Below are 16,266 nucleotides of genomic sequence, written 5' to 3'. Positions count from 1 at the left end.
TTCATAGTGATGCTTTCTAAGGCCCACTTGACTTCACATTCCAGGATGTCTGGCTCTAGGTGAGTGATCACCATCGTGATTATCTGGGTCGTGAAGCTCTTTTTTGTACAGTTCTTCTGTGTATTCTTGCCACCTCTTCTTAATATCTTCTGCTTCTGTTAGGTCCATACCATTTCTGTCCTTTATTGAGCCCATCTTTGCATGAAATGTTCCCTTGGTATCTCTGATTTTCTTGAAGAGATCTCTAGTCTTTCCCATTCTATTGTTTTCCTCTATTTCTTTGCATTGATCGCTGAGGAAGACTTTCTTATCTCTCCTTGCTATTCTTTGGAACTGTGCATTCAGATGCTTATATCTTTCCTTTTCTCCTTTGCTTTTTGCTTCTCTTCTTTTCACAGCTATTTGTAAGGCCTCCCCAGATGGCCATTTTACTATAACCACTTCTTAAAACTGTGCTACAAAATATAACACTTCCCTTGTTAATCTTTTTAAGTGTAGAGTTCAGTGGCATTAAGTATATTCATGTGGTTGTGGAAAAGATCTCATCTTACAAATCTGAAACCCTGCACCCACTGAACAACTCTCCATTTCCCCCTCCCCACGGCCCCTGGTAACCACATTCTGCTCTCTGTCTCCATCAACTTGACTTCACTTCAGACACTTCATTTTAGTGGAATCATACAGTATTCGTCTTTTTTGTGACTGCTACTGCTAAGTCACTTCAGTCGTGTCTGACTCTGTGCGACCCCATAGACGGCAGCCCACCAGGCTCCCCCATCCCTGGGATTCTCCAGGCAAGAACATTGGAGTGGGTTGCCATTTCCTTCTCCAATGCAGGAAAGTGAAAAGTGAAAGTGAAGTCGCTCAGTCGGGTCCAACTCTTCGCGACCCCATGGACTGTAGCCTACCAGGCTCCTCCGCCCATGGGATTTTCCAGGCAAGAGTACTGGAGTGGGGGACTAGCATTTACTAATTAGCATGACATCCTTAGGGTTCATCTATGTTGTAGCATGTGCCAGAATTTCCTTTTTTTTTATAAGGTAAATAACAGTCCACTGTATGTACAGATTACATCTACTTTATCCATTCATCGGTCGATGAACACTTGGGTGTCTTCCATCTCTTGGCTATTGTGAATAAGGCTGCCATGAACATTGGCATGCAAATCTATTCAAGTCCAACTTTCAATTCTTCCAGATATAAATCCAGAAGTGGAACTGCTGGATCCCATGGTGACTCTATTTTCAATTTGTTCAGGAACTATAGCCATTTTTTACAGTGAGAAAATCAGGCAAGCCACTGAACCCCAACGTTACAGACTGGAGGAGTCACCAGTCCTTCCCTGAGCACAGCCCGGCTTCCACCACACTCACCAGCTCCCTCTACCTCAAGTGCAAGCAAAGTTCACCCTGAATTAACTAAGCATACACAGCAACTGTAAACAGAAATAACACTCAGCAGTAAAATGTGGAGTGGTTTAGAATGCACATCTTACCTAGTATGCTGAAATTCATCACTGCTTCCTTCAAAAGTCTTACTGAGTCCCACAGATCACTCTTGAAAAAAAAAAAAGTGAAATTCATGAGCACTTAACACACACTGGATATCAACATTCTCTAAGCACTGAGGTTTAAACAGGAATCAAACATGATTACCTCAGGATTGTTTATACAAAAAGTTACGCTCTGACTCCCTAGGTTGAAATCGATCCAAAATTTCTCTAATTTTTCATCTGCAGGTTTTCTCATCTGTAAGATATAATTTCAGCATTAATATGTGAAAGAGTCAAATGAAAATTCCACTGAAAACAGAACTTCTTTCCCTAAAACAATCCTACTTTAAGATTACAGGGTCTCCTATTGTCTCTCACTTCTGCAAAACAGGAAGAGGGTTTCAACTGTAATAGCTCACCTACTTCTGAAAAAACTCTATATACTTATAAAAACTCTATACTTAGCAACAGATGTTTAAATGTGTCAGATAACTATCCACACCATTTTTTTTTCTAGTGCAAGTCACAGAGGAAATAGTTCTCTGTGAAAGCAGTAACAGTCCACATGGCATATGGATAGGAACTTCTAGCAAGGAGGTGCGGTGATCAAATAAAAATGGTGGTTGGCTGTCTAACTTGCCACGTGTTGGAAGAAGGCTAAGACCTGAAGATTTCACGTTATCCTCATTTTCATTGATTACAGACACTCCTCCGTATCCATGGGTTCATTCAAACAAATGTGGATTGATTCAGAAAGTTCCAAAAAGCAAACCTTGATTTTTGCCACATGCTGGCAATTACTTACATAACATATTAACTTCTATGCAGAGTACATCATGAGAAACGCTGGACGGGAAGAAACACAAGCTGGAATCAAGATTGCTGGGAGAAATATCAATAACCTCAGATATGCAGATGACACTACCCTTATGGCAGAAAGTGAAAAGGAACTCAAAAACCTCTTGATGAAAGTGAAAGTGGAGAGTGAAAAAGTTGGCTTAAAGCTCAACATTCAGAAAACGAAGATCATGGCATCCGGTCCCACCACTTCATGGGAACTAGATGGGGAAACAATGGAAACAGTGTCAGACTTTATTTTTCTGGGCTCCAAAATCACTGCAGATGGTGACTGCAGCCATGAAATTAAAAGATGCTTACTCCTTGGAAGGAAAGTTATGACCAACCTAGATAGCATATTCAAAATCAGAGACATTACTTTGCCAACAAAGGTCTGTCCAGTCAAGGCTATGGTTTTTCCAGTGGTCATGTATGGATGTGAGAGTTGGACTGTGAAGAAGGCTGAGCACCGAAGAATTGATGCTTTTGAACTGTGGTGTTGGAGAAGACTCTTGAGAGTCCCTTGGACTGCAAGGAGATCCAACCAGTCCATTCTGAAGGAGATCGACCCTGGGATTTCTTTGGAAGGAATGATGCTAAAGCTGAAACTCCAGTACTTTGGCCACCTCATGCGAAGAGTTGACTCATTGGAAAAGACTCTGATGCTGGGAGGGATTGGGGGCAGGAGGAGAAGGGGACAATAGAGGATGAGATGGCTGGATGGCATCGCTGACCCAATGGACGTGAGTCTGAGTGAACTCCGGGAGTTGGTGATGGACAGGGAGGCCTGGCGTGCTGCGATTCATGGGGTCACAAAGACTCGGACATGACTGAGCAACTGATCTGATCTGATCTGATTGTATTAATATTTACAACTATTTGCACAGCATTTGCACTGTGTTAGGCACTGTAAGTAATCTAGAGGTGATTTAAAGTATGTGGGAGAGTGTGTGTTCATTGTATGCAAATACTAAGCTGTTTTAGATAAGGGACTTGGGTATCCACAGATTTTGGCATCCACAAGGGGTCCTGGGCCTGGCCCCCCATAGGTACCAAGAAATGATTGTATTACAAAATAAATACATGCTCTTAAAGAAAGGAGAAAGAAGGAAAGAAAGCTAGATTAAAACAGTACAGTACTTATGTGTGTGAATGTGTGTGTATGGTGCTTATAGAAAGAGTAAATATCTCCTTCTTTGTCCCCCAACTTCACAGAGGTCCCTTTTCATAGGAACCATTAACAATGCCTTTGTTTCTTCCCAGATATGTTAGACACGCTCAGCAAGCATATATAAAGTTTCTATTCCTCAGCAAGTGGGACAAACACTAGACTTACTATTCTCCCACTTGCTTCTCCAATAAACAGTATTTCTTGGCCAGCATTGCATCAGGCATGTCTACTTTTTATTAATGACAGCTACAGAGTCGAGCAAAGGTGTTAACATATGTCTGTGGCGTGGAAAGCCAATGTACGGACCCCCTACTGAAGCTGATGGAAATTTAGAAGTCCTAGAAAGAAGCAAGCAAGCAGGGACTGGAGTCCTCAGACAACCAGAAGGAAAAACAGACAGACCTGAGATGCAGGAACCAAGCTACCAAAATCAGTTCGAGAGAGAAAGAGTTTATTATGTAGTCATGATCTAACAGTTCAGCTCACAGAGGCCAAGAAGGGCGCGCTAGACCCAAAACAAAGAAAGGGTTAACTAAGACATTTAAGAGACATGATCCAGGAAACCTCAGTGAAGTCCAGGTCCAGAGACCTTTGAAAATTTTACCCCAAAAAAAAAACCTGAGATGGTGCAGGTTGGAGCACTTTTACATGAAGGATCTTGTTCCTCTAGGAGCCAAAGAAGAGGGTGAAAAGAGACTACACAATTTTGGACTATGAAGTACAAGGTAGAATGACCTAGAGAAAGGAGAGTGACCCCAGTTGCTGGGGACAGAGTGGGAGGCACTTACTGGAAGGAAAGAAGCAAGGGCCCTGCCCTGTTCCCTCCAATCCAGGTGTGAACAATGATGCCCATCACCAGGATAAAGTATGACAAGGTTCCTGTAACTGACCTTGTGAACAAAGTATATAAACTCAAAAATTCATTTATCAAGTAGTAACAGCAGGGCTCTTAAATAATAAGCTTCAGAGTTGAGGCCTCTAGGAAGAAAAGCAAGATTTCTTAAAAAAAAAACACACACACCCTTCTGTGTAGCGAGAGCAGTTTGGCCTGATGTACATCTACCTATGGATCTCACTATATAGCACCCGACTTCACAGCCCCAAAGACAGACATACCTCATGCTCACCAGCAAAAGCAGCAGTGCATGGAAATGAATAGACCCTGCAAAACATCTCAGAATTAAAAAGTAAAATAAAATATGGATGGACCCCACACACAAGCTACAGACATTCTACAAACAAGCATGGATAACTAGGTGTGCTGTTAAGTCCCTTGGTACAAAGTATGGAAGAGGCTCTCAAAGCTGCCAATGGAGATCTATTACCGTGGGCAAAATTCACATCCCACCTGGCAGGTTACAGGCCAGGTTTTCCAGTACAATATACACCTCAACCCAGCTGCCTGGCAAGAGTCCTAAGGAAAGGAGTGAATTTAGCCAATATTTTCTCAAAGACTTAACTGTCCATAATATGTCTTTCTCTAGTTATCCTCAGACCTACAGGAAATCATTCTTCATAAAATCTCTCTGGAGGATATAATGTTACAACTGCTCTAAATCACAAATAAATATGTTAGACTGAATGAAACCATCTTACACACACACTAATGAATCGCTAGGCACAATGAGTCTTCTCTTCTGAGCGTTCTACTCAATGGATAACCCAGTGATGCCCAGTAAATTCTGTATTCTGTATTCTCCCCTAAAATAAAACAGGTTCTAGATTTCTTAAAAAACATTAGACATTCAGTGATTTCTCTGGTAGGACGGGATAAGAATCTGCCTGCCAATGCAGGAGACACAGGTTCGATCCCTAGCCTGGGGAAGATCCTGCATGCCTTGGAACAGCTATGCCCATGAGCCACAGCTACAGAAACCCATGCACCCCACGGCCTGCGTTCTGCAGCAAGAGAAACCACCCCAAGAGAAACCACCCCAAGAGAAACCACCCCAAGAGAAACCCGTGGACCGCAATGAGGAGGAGCCCCCGCTTGTTGCAATTATAGAGAAAGCCCGCGTGCAGAAACAAAGACCCAGAGCAACCAAAAATCAAATAAAATTTTAAAAAGACATTCAGAAAAGAACTAGTTAATAAAGTAAAGCTCAGAGAAACGTCTTACCTTCTTTGGTCACCAAGTCTGTCATTTAGGTGATTGATAAACCGTCTACAATCCTTCAAAGTAAATAATGCAAACTTTTTGTTAAACAAACCAAGATATTCAATATATCTTTACCCTTTGCAGCATAACAGAGACCAGTGTTTGCTTCTACATTTTCAGGATCCAGTGACATCAAGACTCCATAAGGACTCATTATTAACCATGATAACTGTAACAGAACTTTGTATCAGAAAAAGGAGGCTCCAGGCTCAAGTTCTGAACCCCCAGCTGAGGAATACTTTATGTGCAATTATGTTTCCCTGGGTTAAAAGAGTGAACGAGAGGAATACCTCTTACTGATGATCTAGACTGTAATATTTGACTAACCCTTGGGCATCCATCTCCCCAGCACAAGCCAACCACAAACCCATAAAACTTATCAACTGGGGGTTTATCCTGGTGTATTTATCCACTGTCAATTTCCCTTATCAGCAGTTCTCTCTCCTGCTCCTCCCTGAAATCTCCCTCCTGCTATAGGTTCTAAGAATAAAGAATACGTCTAGAGTTCTCCTAATCAAAACCCATTAGGGAGGCAAACTTGCCAACCCCCAAATTCTAAAACTAGAGAAATACTGATCCAGGCATTTTTCCCTCTTGTTGGCGGGGGATGTCTGTTGTGGTAAACAGTCCTCACGCTCCACGTCTACATTCAGCACTAAAGGGACACGGATGTGAGCCTTCCTCTAAAAGCAATTCCACTAAGAAATTGCTTTTCTGACGGAAAATGATTTGAGAAACAAGATAATTACTTTTGTTTTGCAAAACTGAAAGTGAAAAGTGAAAGTGAAGTCACTCAGTCGTGTCCGACTCTTTGTGACCCCATGGATTATACAGTGCATGGAATTCTCCAGGCCAGAAGACTGGAGTGGGTAGCCTATTCATTCTCCCGTGGATCTTCCTGACCCAGGAATCAAACTGGGGTCTTCTGCACTGCAAGCAGATTTTTTACCAACTGAGCTACCAGGGAAGCAGGTTACATGAAAGACACCAAAAATTATTGGCTTTTCTAGTGGCTCAGCTGGTAAAGAATCCGCCTGCAATGTGGGAGACTTGGGTTCGAACTCTGGGTTGGGAAGATCCCCTGGCAAAGAGAAAGGCTACCCACTCCAATATTCTGGCCTGGAAAATTCCATGGACTATATAGACCATGGGGTTGCAAAGAGCTGGACATGACTGAGCGGCTTTCACTTACTTCAAATTGCGGAGGTTGGAGGGCCCAGGTCATAACCACCCCACAATACTCCTCTGCCAGCAGAGCCCCCAGGCCAGCTTCAGCCTCCACCACCACCCCAGGTGCTCTCTGCAAGGCACATTCTTTTCTTCTCTGACTCTCCCTACCTGTCAAGGTTTGTTGAAAGTCACTTCCGGCTCCATGACATGGTCTCTGACTGGATCCATCAAATTCACACAGTTCTGTCTCCAGGCTGTCTCCTATAAAGATGTCCTAACTCTAAGCTGGTATTTGTTCTACACATACTCTATTTCTATTGTCCTCAACTTATTTTCACATAAGTGGGAAACAGGAAGCTTCAAAATGCCAACACAATCACACTGGAAGGAAAAAACCCTCCCCTAAGCCCAACATACACGAAGGCTCTGAGAAGTTGCTTCATGAATATTGATTAAATGGAATTTTAATGACCATAGATCTCACCGTCTCAAATTCTCGGTCGTTAATTTCTTTGAAAGCCTTAGCAATGGTGTCATCTTCAAACCACTGAGGGACAAAGTCCTCCCTGGATTTTCTGGTCGTCAATCTACACAATGCTTCACAAAGAGCCACCTGCTGGTCATAATCTAGAGATTAAAGACAGGGCAGACAGGGATGATTCTGGGCACCAAGCAAACGCAGCAACAAGGTCCACAGACCAGCATTTGCTCTAAGAAGCTCCAGCTTAGACGACTAGCACGTGGCTTCTAGTTTTAAGCAGCAAGCTGTATCCTGGAGCAATTATAATCATATAAAGTGTGAAAGTGTTAGTTGCTCAGTCGTGCCTGACCCTTTGGAACCCCATGGACTGCAGCCCGCCAGGCTCCTCTGTCTATGCAATTCTCCACGCAAGAATACAAGAGTGGGTTGCCATTCCCTTCTCTGGAGGATCTTCCCAACCTAGGGTTCAAACTCAGGTCTCCTGCATTACAGGCAGATTCTTTACAATCTGAGCCACCAGGGAAGCCCCGATAATCATTTAAATTCATCTGTAAGAAATTTTAGGAGAAAAATCCGAACAATAGGTCAATAAGGAAACAATTTCTAAAAAAATTAAATGTTACTTCTGTATTCTGTATTTCAGATATATTAAAATATTCAAAACCAACTATGGCTAAGACTCATAGACATAGAGAACAAATTCGTGGTTACCAGTGGGAAGAGGGAAGGGGAAGGGGCAAGATAGGAGTGAGGAAGTAGGAGGTACAAAGTATTGGGTATAAAATTAGCTATAAGGACATACTGCACAGCATGGGGAATACAGAAAGAATTTTACAGTAACTATAAACTGAGTATAACCTTTATAAATTCTGAATTACTATACTGTATACCTGTAACTTATATAATATTATACATCAACTAGACCTCAATTAAAGAAAAAAAAAGAGATTCCCGCCCCCCAGCCTTAAGAAATATTTCTACTATAACAAAATCTCAAGATAAACTATGGTTTTTCAGAGCAGATAAACAAAACTACATATCCCAACATATTTAAATATTAAACAATTTTAAAGGTAAAAACCAAATAGCAACTGGATATGCAAACTTAAATTTGCAAAATAACAGTGTATGCTGCTTGTGAATATATGTATTAAAGTATAAACACATTCTTGAAAATGGAAAACAAGTCCAAGTCAAGGATTATCTCTACAGATAAAGAGGGGAATGGGATGGGGATTTGGACATGGGCCTTTACCTGTAACTCTGATTTACTTAAAAAAGAATTTGAAGCAAATGTGGAAAAATGATCAAATTTGACTCACTTCATTGGAGAGTAAAGGAATATTCATTAACTATTCTTTATGGTTTCAGCATGCTTAATGCTTCAATCATAAATTAAAAATAAAATTCTACTTCCTATTTTCAATTTGACCATACTTTATTCCCCATAGTTCCAAGATGCTCATTAAACCCCCCATGTCCAGTATTTAATATTCTCATATTTAAAATTCTAAATGCTTCTTACCACCCACAGTCAAGATTGTCCTTGCAAGGTCTTTCCTGAAATATTTAGATAAATTTCATTTTACTGGGATGAACATAAATAAGTAAAACTTTACTACATTGGCATTAAAATTTTAAACCGAGATGTATATATTTTTTTTAAGTATTTCAAACTCATTATCAGAATGTCCTCAATGTCAAGAACATATTTTTATGGGAAAAGTCTCAAATTTATATATTGACTTAAATATACTTTTTTAAAGAGAAACTAGAACTACTACACATTATGAGATTCTAGTTCTTCTATAAATGAGTTTGATCCTCTCCAGACAATTCATCAAATGCTAAGATTCTGGAATTCTATAATCACCTCACCACCCTGTGAAGATATATATTCTTTATTATTATTATTACATAGCTTGACCCTGGAAGAAATGATACAGCAGGTGCTGTGGGTCTTTCCTATTGCTGTTTGGAATCAATTTTTAAAACTGATAAAGTTACAGATGTAATGGGGTTAAGTTATTGCATTATTGTAACCACCAGAGATTCCCAAACTTCATGTTCATTTAAGAATTTCAATTAAATGCTGACAAGGGTGATGCAGATCTTTTTTAATGTCATAACTCCAAAGCTAAAGAATGGATTTTAGAAATCTTGTAATAGTTCAGTTTCTCATAATAAATGGATGGATTTGTCACAATTTAATAGAAGTCTTAGAATGGTCTTATCAAGAGTTCTACTTAATTTTATATTTGCAGGTTTTACATTTGACTAGAAATGCAGAACATTCCAGATGAGAACACGCAAACGTTAAGACAGGACCATTGCATTAGTCTGAAAACTGAGCAGAAACCATCAGGTCGACTTCTCTCCAGATCTAAACACATGACTAAGGGTAATAATTAAACTAACGTATTCAAAGAAACTCAGCAGGAAAAATTCAGAGGAAACACTATCCTGCAAAGAGTTAAACAGACAAACACGGTGAGCTCCACAGTCACCAATCACCTTTTTCAGGTCTGTGCTGTGCAGAGTTGCTCAGTCGTGTCTGACTCTTTGTGACCCCATGGACTGTGGCCCACCAGGCTCCTCTGTCCATGGGGATTCTCCAGGCAAGAATACTGGAGTAGGTTGCCATGCCCTCCTCCAGGGGATCTTCCCAACTCAGGGATCGAACCCATGCCTCCTGCATTGCAGGTGGATCCTTTACCATCTGAGCCACCAGGGAAGCCCACACTGTGATAAACTGGATCCCCTCCTCTTGCAGGCATGGCTGCGTGTCACGTGAACAACGGAGGGCCATAATGATGTCTCCGATGCTGACTGGTGCTCAGCACACAGTCACAGGTTCAGGCTGATATCTCTAAACAAGGTACTAGTGTTGCTTCCCATGGTCAACACGACCACCTTACCTCCAAATTTCAATGTCCCAGGAACCATGTAACTGTGAGTGTGTCACCAAAACCCCCAAAATCCATCCCGTGGAAAGTGCATTGCTGTACTGGGACAGCTAACAGCTGGTAACCTGTGAGTATCTGCTGTCTACCAGGTGATATGCTAATCGCTTTCAATGGATTGCCTGATTCGGCCTGCACTCTATCAATCAGGTATTAATCTTGGTTCCACTTTACAGGTGAGCAGACTGAGGTGTAGTGAGTTAAGACTGTGGTCTTAACCAGTGAACAACCAGTGTAAGTGGAGAAACCAGGATTGTATCTCCCATGAGTTGCTAATTCAGTTCACATTCACAGTGAAAAATAATCTAAAGCCTGAGAAAGTATTTCACCTCACAAATGTGATAGAACCAAAAAAAAAAAAAAAAAAAACCCACCACCGCAAACACCTAAACAGAACAAAGACTGCCTGTGTGTTAGTTGCCTAGTTGTGTCTGGCTCTTTGTGACCCCATGGACTGTAGCCCATCAGACTCCTCTGTCCATGGGATTCTCCAGACAAGAATCCTGGAGTGGGTTGCCATGCCCTTCTCCAGGGGATCTTCCTGACCCAGGGATCCATCCCAGGTCTCCTGCATTGCAGGCAGATTCTTTACCATCTGAGCTACCAGGGAAGCACAACAGATTGGGGTAGTACAGTTCAGAGATTTTGCCCCTACATCACCACCAGATCAGGTCAAGGTCACGTACATAAGACGACAGGGACCTTCCAACAAGAGGAGCCGTTTTCTCTCTTCCCGAGGTACAGCTTGCAGAATGCCGTTCAAGGTCCTCAGTGCCTGTTGGGAGTTGGGAAAGGTTTTCAGGGGAAGAAACAAAAGACAGGACTAGGCACAAACTTCTCCACGGGGCCCAGGGCAGCTGCTGTCAGCAACTCACCTCCCGTTGGATCAAAGGATTTACAGCTTCTTCTGTCACTAGAAATCCCAAGGTAAATATGAAGGAATTCAACATCTGAATTTTCCCTGAAAGCAGAATTTTCAAAGAATCACACTGATGCTAAAAAAAAAAAAAAAGAATAAGGAAATGATTGTACACAGCAGGAGTGGCAAAGGGTGAAAAGCCATGGGCAGCAAATGTTTCCGAAACTATCTAGGCTGGATAAGGGACACATGCTAGCCTACTGCAAGTTCTAGAAAGCCCCAGGCCACAGTAGATCTGCAGGGCTTTTGTTGTTGTTCAGTCGCTAAGTCGCGTCAGACTCTCTGCGACCCCATGAACTGCAGCACGCCAGGCTTCCTTGTCCTGCGTGACCTGGACGCCCATGGAGAGAAACAGCAGCAGTGCCTGCAGAGTCTGACTGTGATCATTTCATCTCAGGCAAAGCTGCTTTGGTATCCAGAGTGAGCAACGTGCAAGGGCGGCTCCTGAACACAGTTTCCCACTGTTTCCATGCATTTCTCACATTTGTGTATTTTATGAAAGTCTTAGGCGGCTTCCCTGGTGGCTCAGACAGTAAAGAATCTGCCTGCAATAGGGAAGACCCAGGTTTGATACCTGGATCAGGAAGATACCCTGGAGATGGGAATGGCAACCCACTCCAGGATTCTTGCCTGGAGAATCCCATGGACAGAGGAGCCTGGCAGACTATGATCCATGGGGTCGCAAACAGTCGGACACAACTGGGCGACTAAGCACAGCACAGCACATTCACTGCAGAATGTAGTGTGAATTTAGTAGTAGCTTTTCAAAAGGATGAAAAAGATGGAAAATAGGGAGAGGACATAAAATGTCCCTGATATCTATCCATCTTTGTTTTCTTTATTTTGAAGTGGAGGATAATTGCTTTACAGTGTTGTGTTGGTTTCTGGCATACAACATCGTGAATTAGCCGTAAGTATACATGGCACAAATTAGCCCCTCCCTCTTTACCTCCCCCACCCAAACCCACCATCTTTGAATGCATGGTTTCATAATTCAAAATGTGGAATTACCTTTAACGTGAGCTAAGCTGAACAATATCACCCTAACATCCAAATAATCTACCTTTTGTGCTCTTGAAAGACACAGAGAGGCACAGAATTGATTTTAAGTTAAATCAGTATTAGGTAATTTTGCTGGTTTGGATGATAAAAGTGGCTGTCCATCCCCAACCAGAACTGAATGATCAAATGGTGGTAAAAATGAAGTCGCTCAGTCGTGTCTGACTCTTTGCGACCCCATGGACTGTAGCCTACCAGACTCCTCTGTCCATGGGATTTTCCAGGCAATAGTACTGGAGTGGATTGCCATTTCCTTCTCCAGCAGATCTTCCCAACCCAGGGATCGAATCTGGGTCTGCCACATTGTAGACAGACACTTTACCGTCTGAGCCACCAGGGAAGTAAATGGTGGTAGAAGCAGCGAAATAAAGATGCACCAGAGGTGAACGAGGCACACTTTATGGCAAAATTCGCTGCAGCACCACCATCTGACTGCCATAAAACAGTCAGTTAATCCAAATATAATAGTTAAACCCACAGCACTTTTACATATCATTTAGATATTCTTCTGTATTCAAGAATATTCTAGTAATGAGAGGTCAAAGGCCAATTAGTAGTAAATAATACACTTACCTTGACTACTACTTCTGGAAATAATCTAATGAAAAGAAAAAGTAAAACTTCTATTATTTTTTAAAAGCATTATCAACTGTAACATTAATGTATTAAGGCTGATAATTCTCTAACAGGCAGAAGTTGACTTTAATTACCATAGAAAAAAATTATAGAGAAATCCTATTTGACCTTCAATCCACTTTATTAAAATCAGCCTATTACCTCCAATCAGGTGAACAACATATTTGAAAATAAATCACCTTATTTTTCTATAACATTGGTTACACGTACTGTTTGTTACTATTTCATATAACATTTCTAATAATAAAATACGAGTCTTTTAGTAAAATCCACTTCTTGGAAAAACACAAGCTTTATAAACCACCTGAAGATTCCTGCAAATTACCAACGGTATCTGCTCAGTAAAGCACCCGTCCTTATCCTTACCAAGGCTGTGTCAAAAAAGTCTTCCGTCACGTTCTTCAGAGATGTGTCTGAGGCTAGGTCTGCCATGGTCAGAAATCCCACTGTTCTTTCAAACCAGGAAACCATGTACACAATAAAAGAAATACTTATACAACCTCTAGGACTAAATCACTACTCCCCATTCATTAAAATTTCACAACTCTATCATTTTAAAGACCTCTTTCCATTCCCTGTCATTTCGATTAGGTCTAGTCCTGAAGTCTTCATCTAGACCACTCCAGAATGGACTCAGACCACTACAGAGCTGCAGTAAGTTCTCAGATACCAGCAAGAACTGGAGACTTTGCCAGGATCATCCACACCAGAAAGCCTTATAAAGGGGCTAGTGAGTGGCCAAGAGAACGCAGGAGAAATTCCTCATTCCTGTAACCTCGGAGATTACAGAAAACAAGCCATCCAATATCAAAGGACAGCAGATTCCAGAGAGCTCTCCAGAAGTGGGCCAGTGCGGGACACAGGCCCGACCACCTTCCTTCCTTTTTTCTGCCAGAAGCTTCCAGCTAATTGGAGATCCCCACCCCTCACCACTGCCTCCCACCCCATAGGAACATCTATCTAAGTTCATATTACATCGCTAGAATTGGTGTGCTTTAATTAACTTATATAAACCTCCCTGCTCTGTGTGTGTGCTCAGATGCTCAGTCGTCTCCAACTCTTTGCAACCCCACAGACTGAGCACACCAGGCTCCTCTGTCCATGGAATTCTCCAGGCAAGAATACTAGAGTGGGTTGCCATTTCCTTCTCCAGGAGATCTTCCCAACCCAGGGATCAAACCCGTGTCTCCTGCATGGGCAGGCAGATTCTTTACCTCTGAGCCACCTGGGAAGCCCATAAACCTCTCTAGAATATATTTATTCAATAAAGCGAAGGCCATCTTTGGATGTTTTTTGCAGAGACTAGACACTCTTATAAAAAAAAAAAAAGAAAGAAAGAAAATCTTGGCATGCACAATCAGAAATCAGTTGAACAAGAAGTTGGTGACATGAGTTTGTGATGAGAAACTCTTATAGGAGTGGGGCCTTGGAAACTCTCCACTTTAGAGTCAAGAACCCGAGGTACCATCCGAAGGCCACAGATGAACCCATCAGCTCCCAATCTTGGCTGCACATTAGGAAATCCTGAGGAGCTTTAAAATGCCCTCATGAGTGAGACCACTGCAGACCCAGTAAATCAGAATCTCTGGCAATGGGACCCTCACATGATGTCTCAAAGCTCTCTAGGCAATTCTAAGGTACAGTGAGGTTTGGAAGCTCTATTAAGTTCCAGGTGATTTTCTTTTATCTCAAATCAGACAAATATTTGCATTTGATTGAATCATCCACCTCCTAAAGCAAACTTTTCTCCAACAGTCCACGGAAGAAATGTCCCAGAGGTCAGTGGGGTAGGGGATAAACTGAGACTGATCTATACATGGCACTATTAATATATATATAACAGATAAATAATAACTTGTTGTATAGTACAGGGAACTCTACTCAACACTCTAGTGGCCTACATGGGGAAAGAAATCCTAACGAGTGGATATACGTATAACTGATCCACTTGGCTATATACCTGAAACTAACACGACACTGTGAATCAGCTACTCTCTAATAAAAAAAATTTTTAAGTGTTCCTCTACAAGCAGAACTCACTGCCAAGGCACTTTTTTCTCCCTCCCTATACTCATGCTCAAAATTCTATGCTTTTAAATACATTTCTGTCACTATCCCCCCAAATCCTGTCCCCCTCCCCAGCTCATCAAAATCCACTGAGTATAGATTTAGAAAGCTGGGCAAAATGCCACATTATTTGATCAAAACCTGGACTAGGAATTCACTCTGAAGGCATCTCTGTGCCAAGATTAAGCGTAATAACTGTTACACCAGCTGCCCCTACAGCTGTGTCATTACCAGAAATCAGACAGATAATTATTGACGGGTGCAATAGCTCTTACTCGTGACGCATATAGCAAAGGAGAAGTCACTCAGTCCTCCTGAATCTTCAAGTACAGGGCCAAACTTGCTTCTCTCTGTAGGAAATTCTTCTATGGTGAACCACCTTCCATCACACTTTATGTTGAGCCTGTGAGCCCAGTGGGCTTTAGAAGTATAAAATCTGGTACCCCCCTCCGCTCTGATAATATCAACCTACACAAATTAACACTACATGCTTTACAAGGTGTTAACTTATGACTGTGGCATTTACATCACCAGCTAGAAGTCTAACAGAATGTGGAAATTCCTATTTGGTTTCAAAACTCCAGTGGAGACTTGATCTGACACTTTTCAACCCTTGGGAAGGCATTCTGAAGTCTAAATATAGATTTCAGTTCAGAGCAGATCCCAATTCATCCCCCCAAATAAGCTTCAGCTTCCAAGGTACCTTGGGACACCCTGCTCCATTCCTTTGGAGTTTGGCTGTTTGTCCCTGCTTCATATTACCTGCATAAGTAAGTATATCAGGGAGCTGTTGCTTAGTCACTCAGTCATGTCCAACTCTTTTAGACCCCATGGACTATAGGCCTCCAGGCTCTTCTGTCCATGGGATTGCCCAGGCAAGAATACTGGAGTAGGTTGCCAGTTCCTTCTCCAGGGGATCAGAGAGTTGGGTGGGGCTAAAATCAATATGAAATACACGTGTTAATATTTTTCTCTTTATGATATATATATACACACACACACAAACACACTACCATGTGTAAATAGATGGCTAGTGGGAAGCTGCTGTATGGCACAGGGAGCTCAGCTCAGTGCTCTGTGATGACCTAGACAAGTGGGATGAGGGGTGAGGTGGGAGGGAGGTCTGGGAGGGAGGGGATATATGTACATATATAGCTGATCAGTCCTGAATGTTCACTGGAAGGACTGATGTTGAAGCTGAAACTCTAATACTTTGGCCACCTGATGGGAAGAACTGACTCACTGGAAAAGACCCTGATGCTGGAAAGGATTGAGAGTACCATAGAGGAGAAGGGGACGACAGAGGATGAGAT

The 16,266-nt window shown here is 42.0% G+C and overlaps 1 protein-coding gene across 16 annotated transcripts in view; it reads right to left on the bottom strand.

The window, feature by feature from the left end:
* Positions 1-16,266, bottom strand: part of SYCP2L (synaptonemal complex protein 2-like) — a 70,958-nt gene that overhangs the window by 48,620 nt on the left and 6,072 nt on the right. For 15 of the 16 annotated variants that reach the window (XR_824938.1, XR_824942.1, XR_824939.1 and 12 more), the window contains exons 6-15: positions 13,253-13,357; positions 12,824-12,848; positions 11,148-11,233; positions 10,959-11,047; positions 8,835-8,869; positions 7,313-7,455; positions 5,620-5,672; positions 4,617-4,662; positions 1,656-1,748; positions 1,496-1,556 (exon numbers count right to left, since the gene is read on the bottom strand). Coding sequence is in view for 4 of the 16 variants with exons in the window: in XM_010835863.1 (XP_010834165.1) it covers positions 1,496-1,556; positions 1,656-1,748; positions 4,617-4,662; positions 5,620-5,672; positions 7,313-7,455; positions 8,835-8,869; positions 10,959-11,047; positions 11,148-11,233; positions 12,824-12,848; positions 13,253-13,357 (736 nt within the window). In the remaining 12 variants the exon portion in view is untranslated. Of the gene's footprint in view, positions 1-1,495; positions 1,557-1,655; positions 1,749-4,616; positions 4,663-5,619; positions 5,673-7,312; positions 7,456-8,834; positions 8,870-10,958; positions 11,048-11,147; positions 11,234-12,823; positions 12,849-13,252; positions 13,358-15,715; positions 15,987-16,266 lie in introns of those variants that run through there. The other variant, XR_824946.1, reaches the window with a different exon arrangement.

Source organism: Bison bison, unplaced genomic scaffold, assembly GCF_000754665.1.
Source record: "Bison bison bison isolate TAMUID 2011002044 unplaced genomic scaffold, Bison_UMD1.0 scf7180017864053, whole genome shotgun sequence".
NCBI classification, from domain to species: Eukaryota; Metazoa; Chordata; class Mammalia; order Artiodactyla; family Bovidae; genus Bison; species Bison bison.
This window is presented reverse-complemented; position numbering and strand designations above follow the sequence as displayed.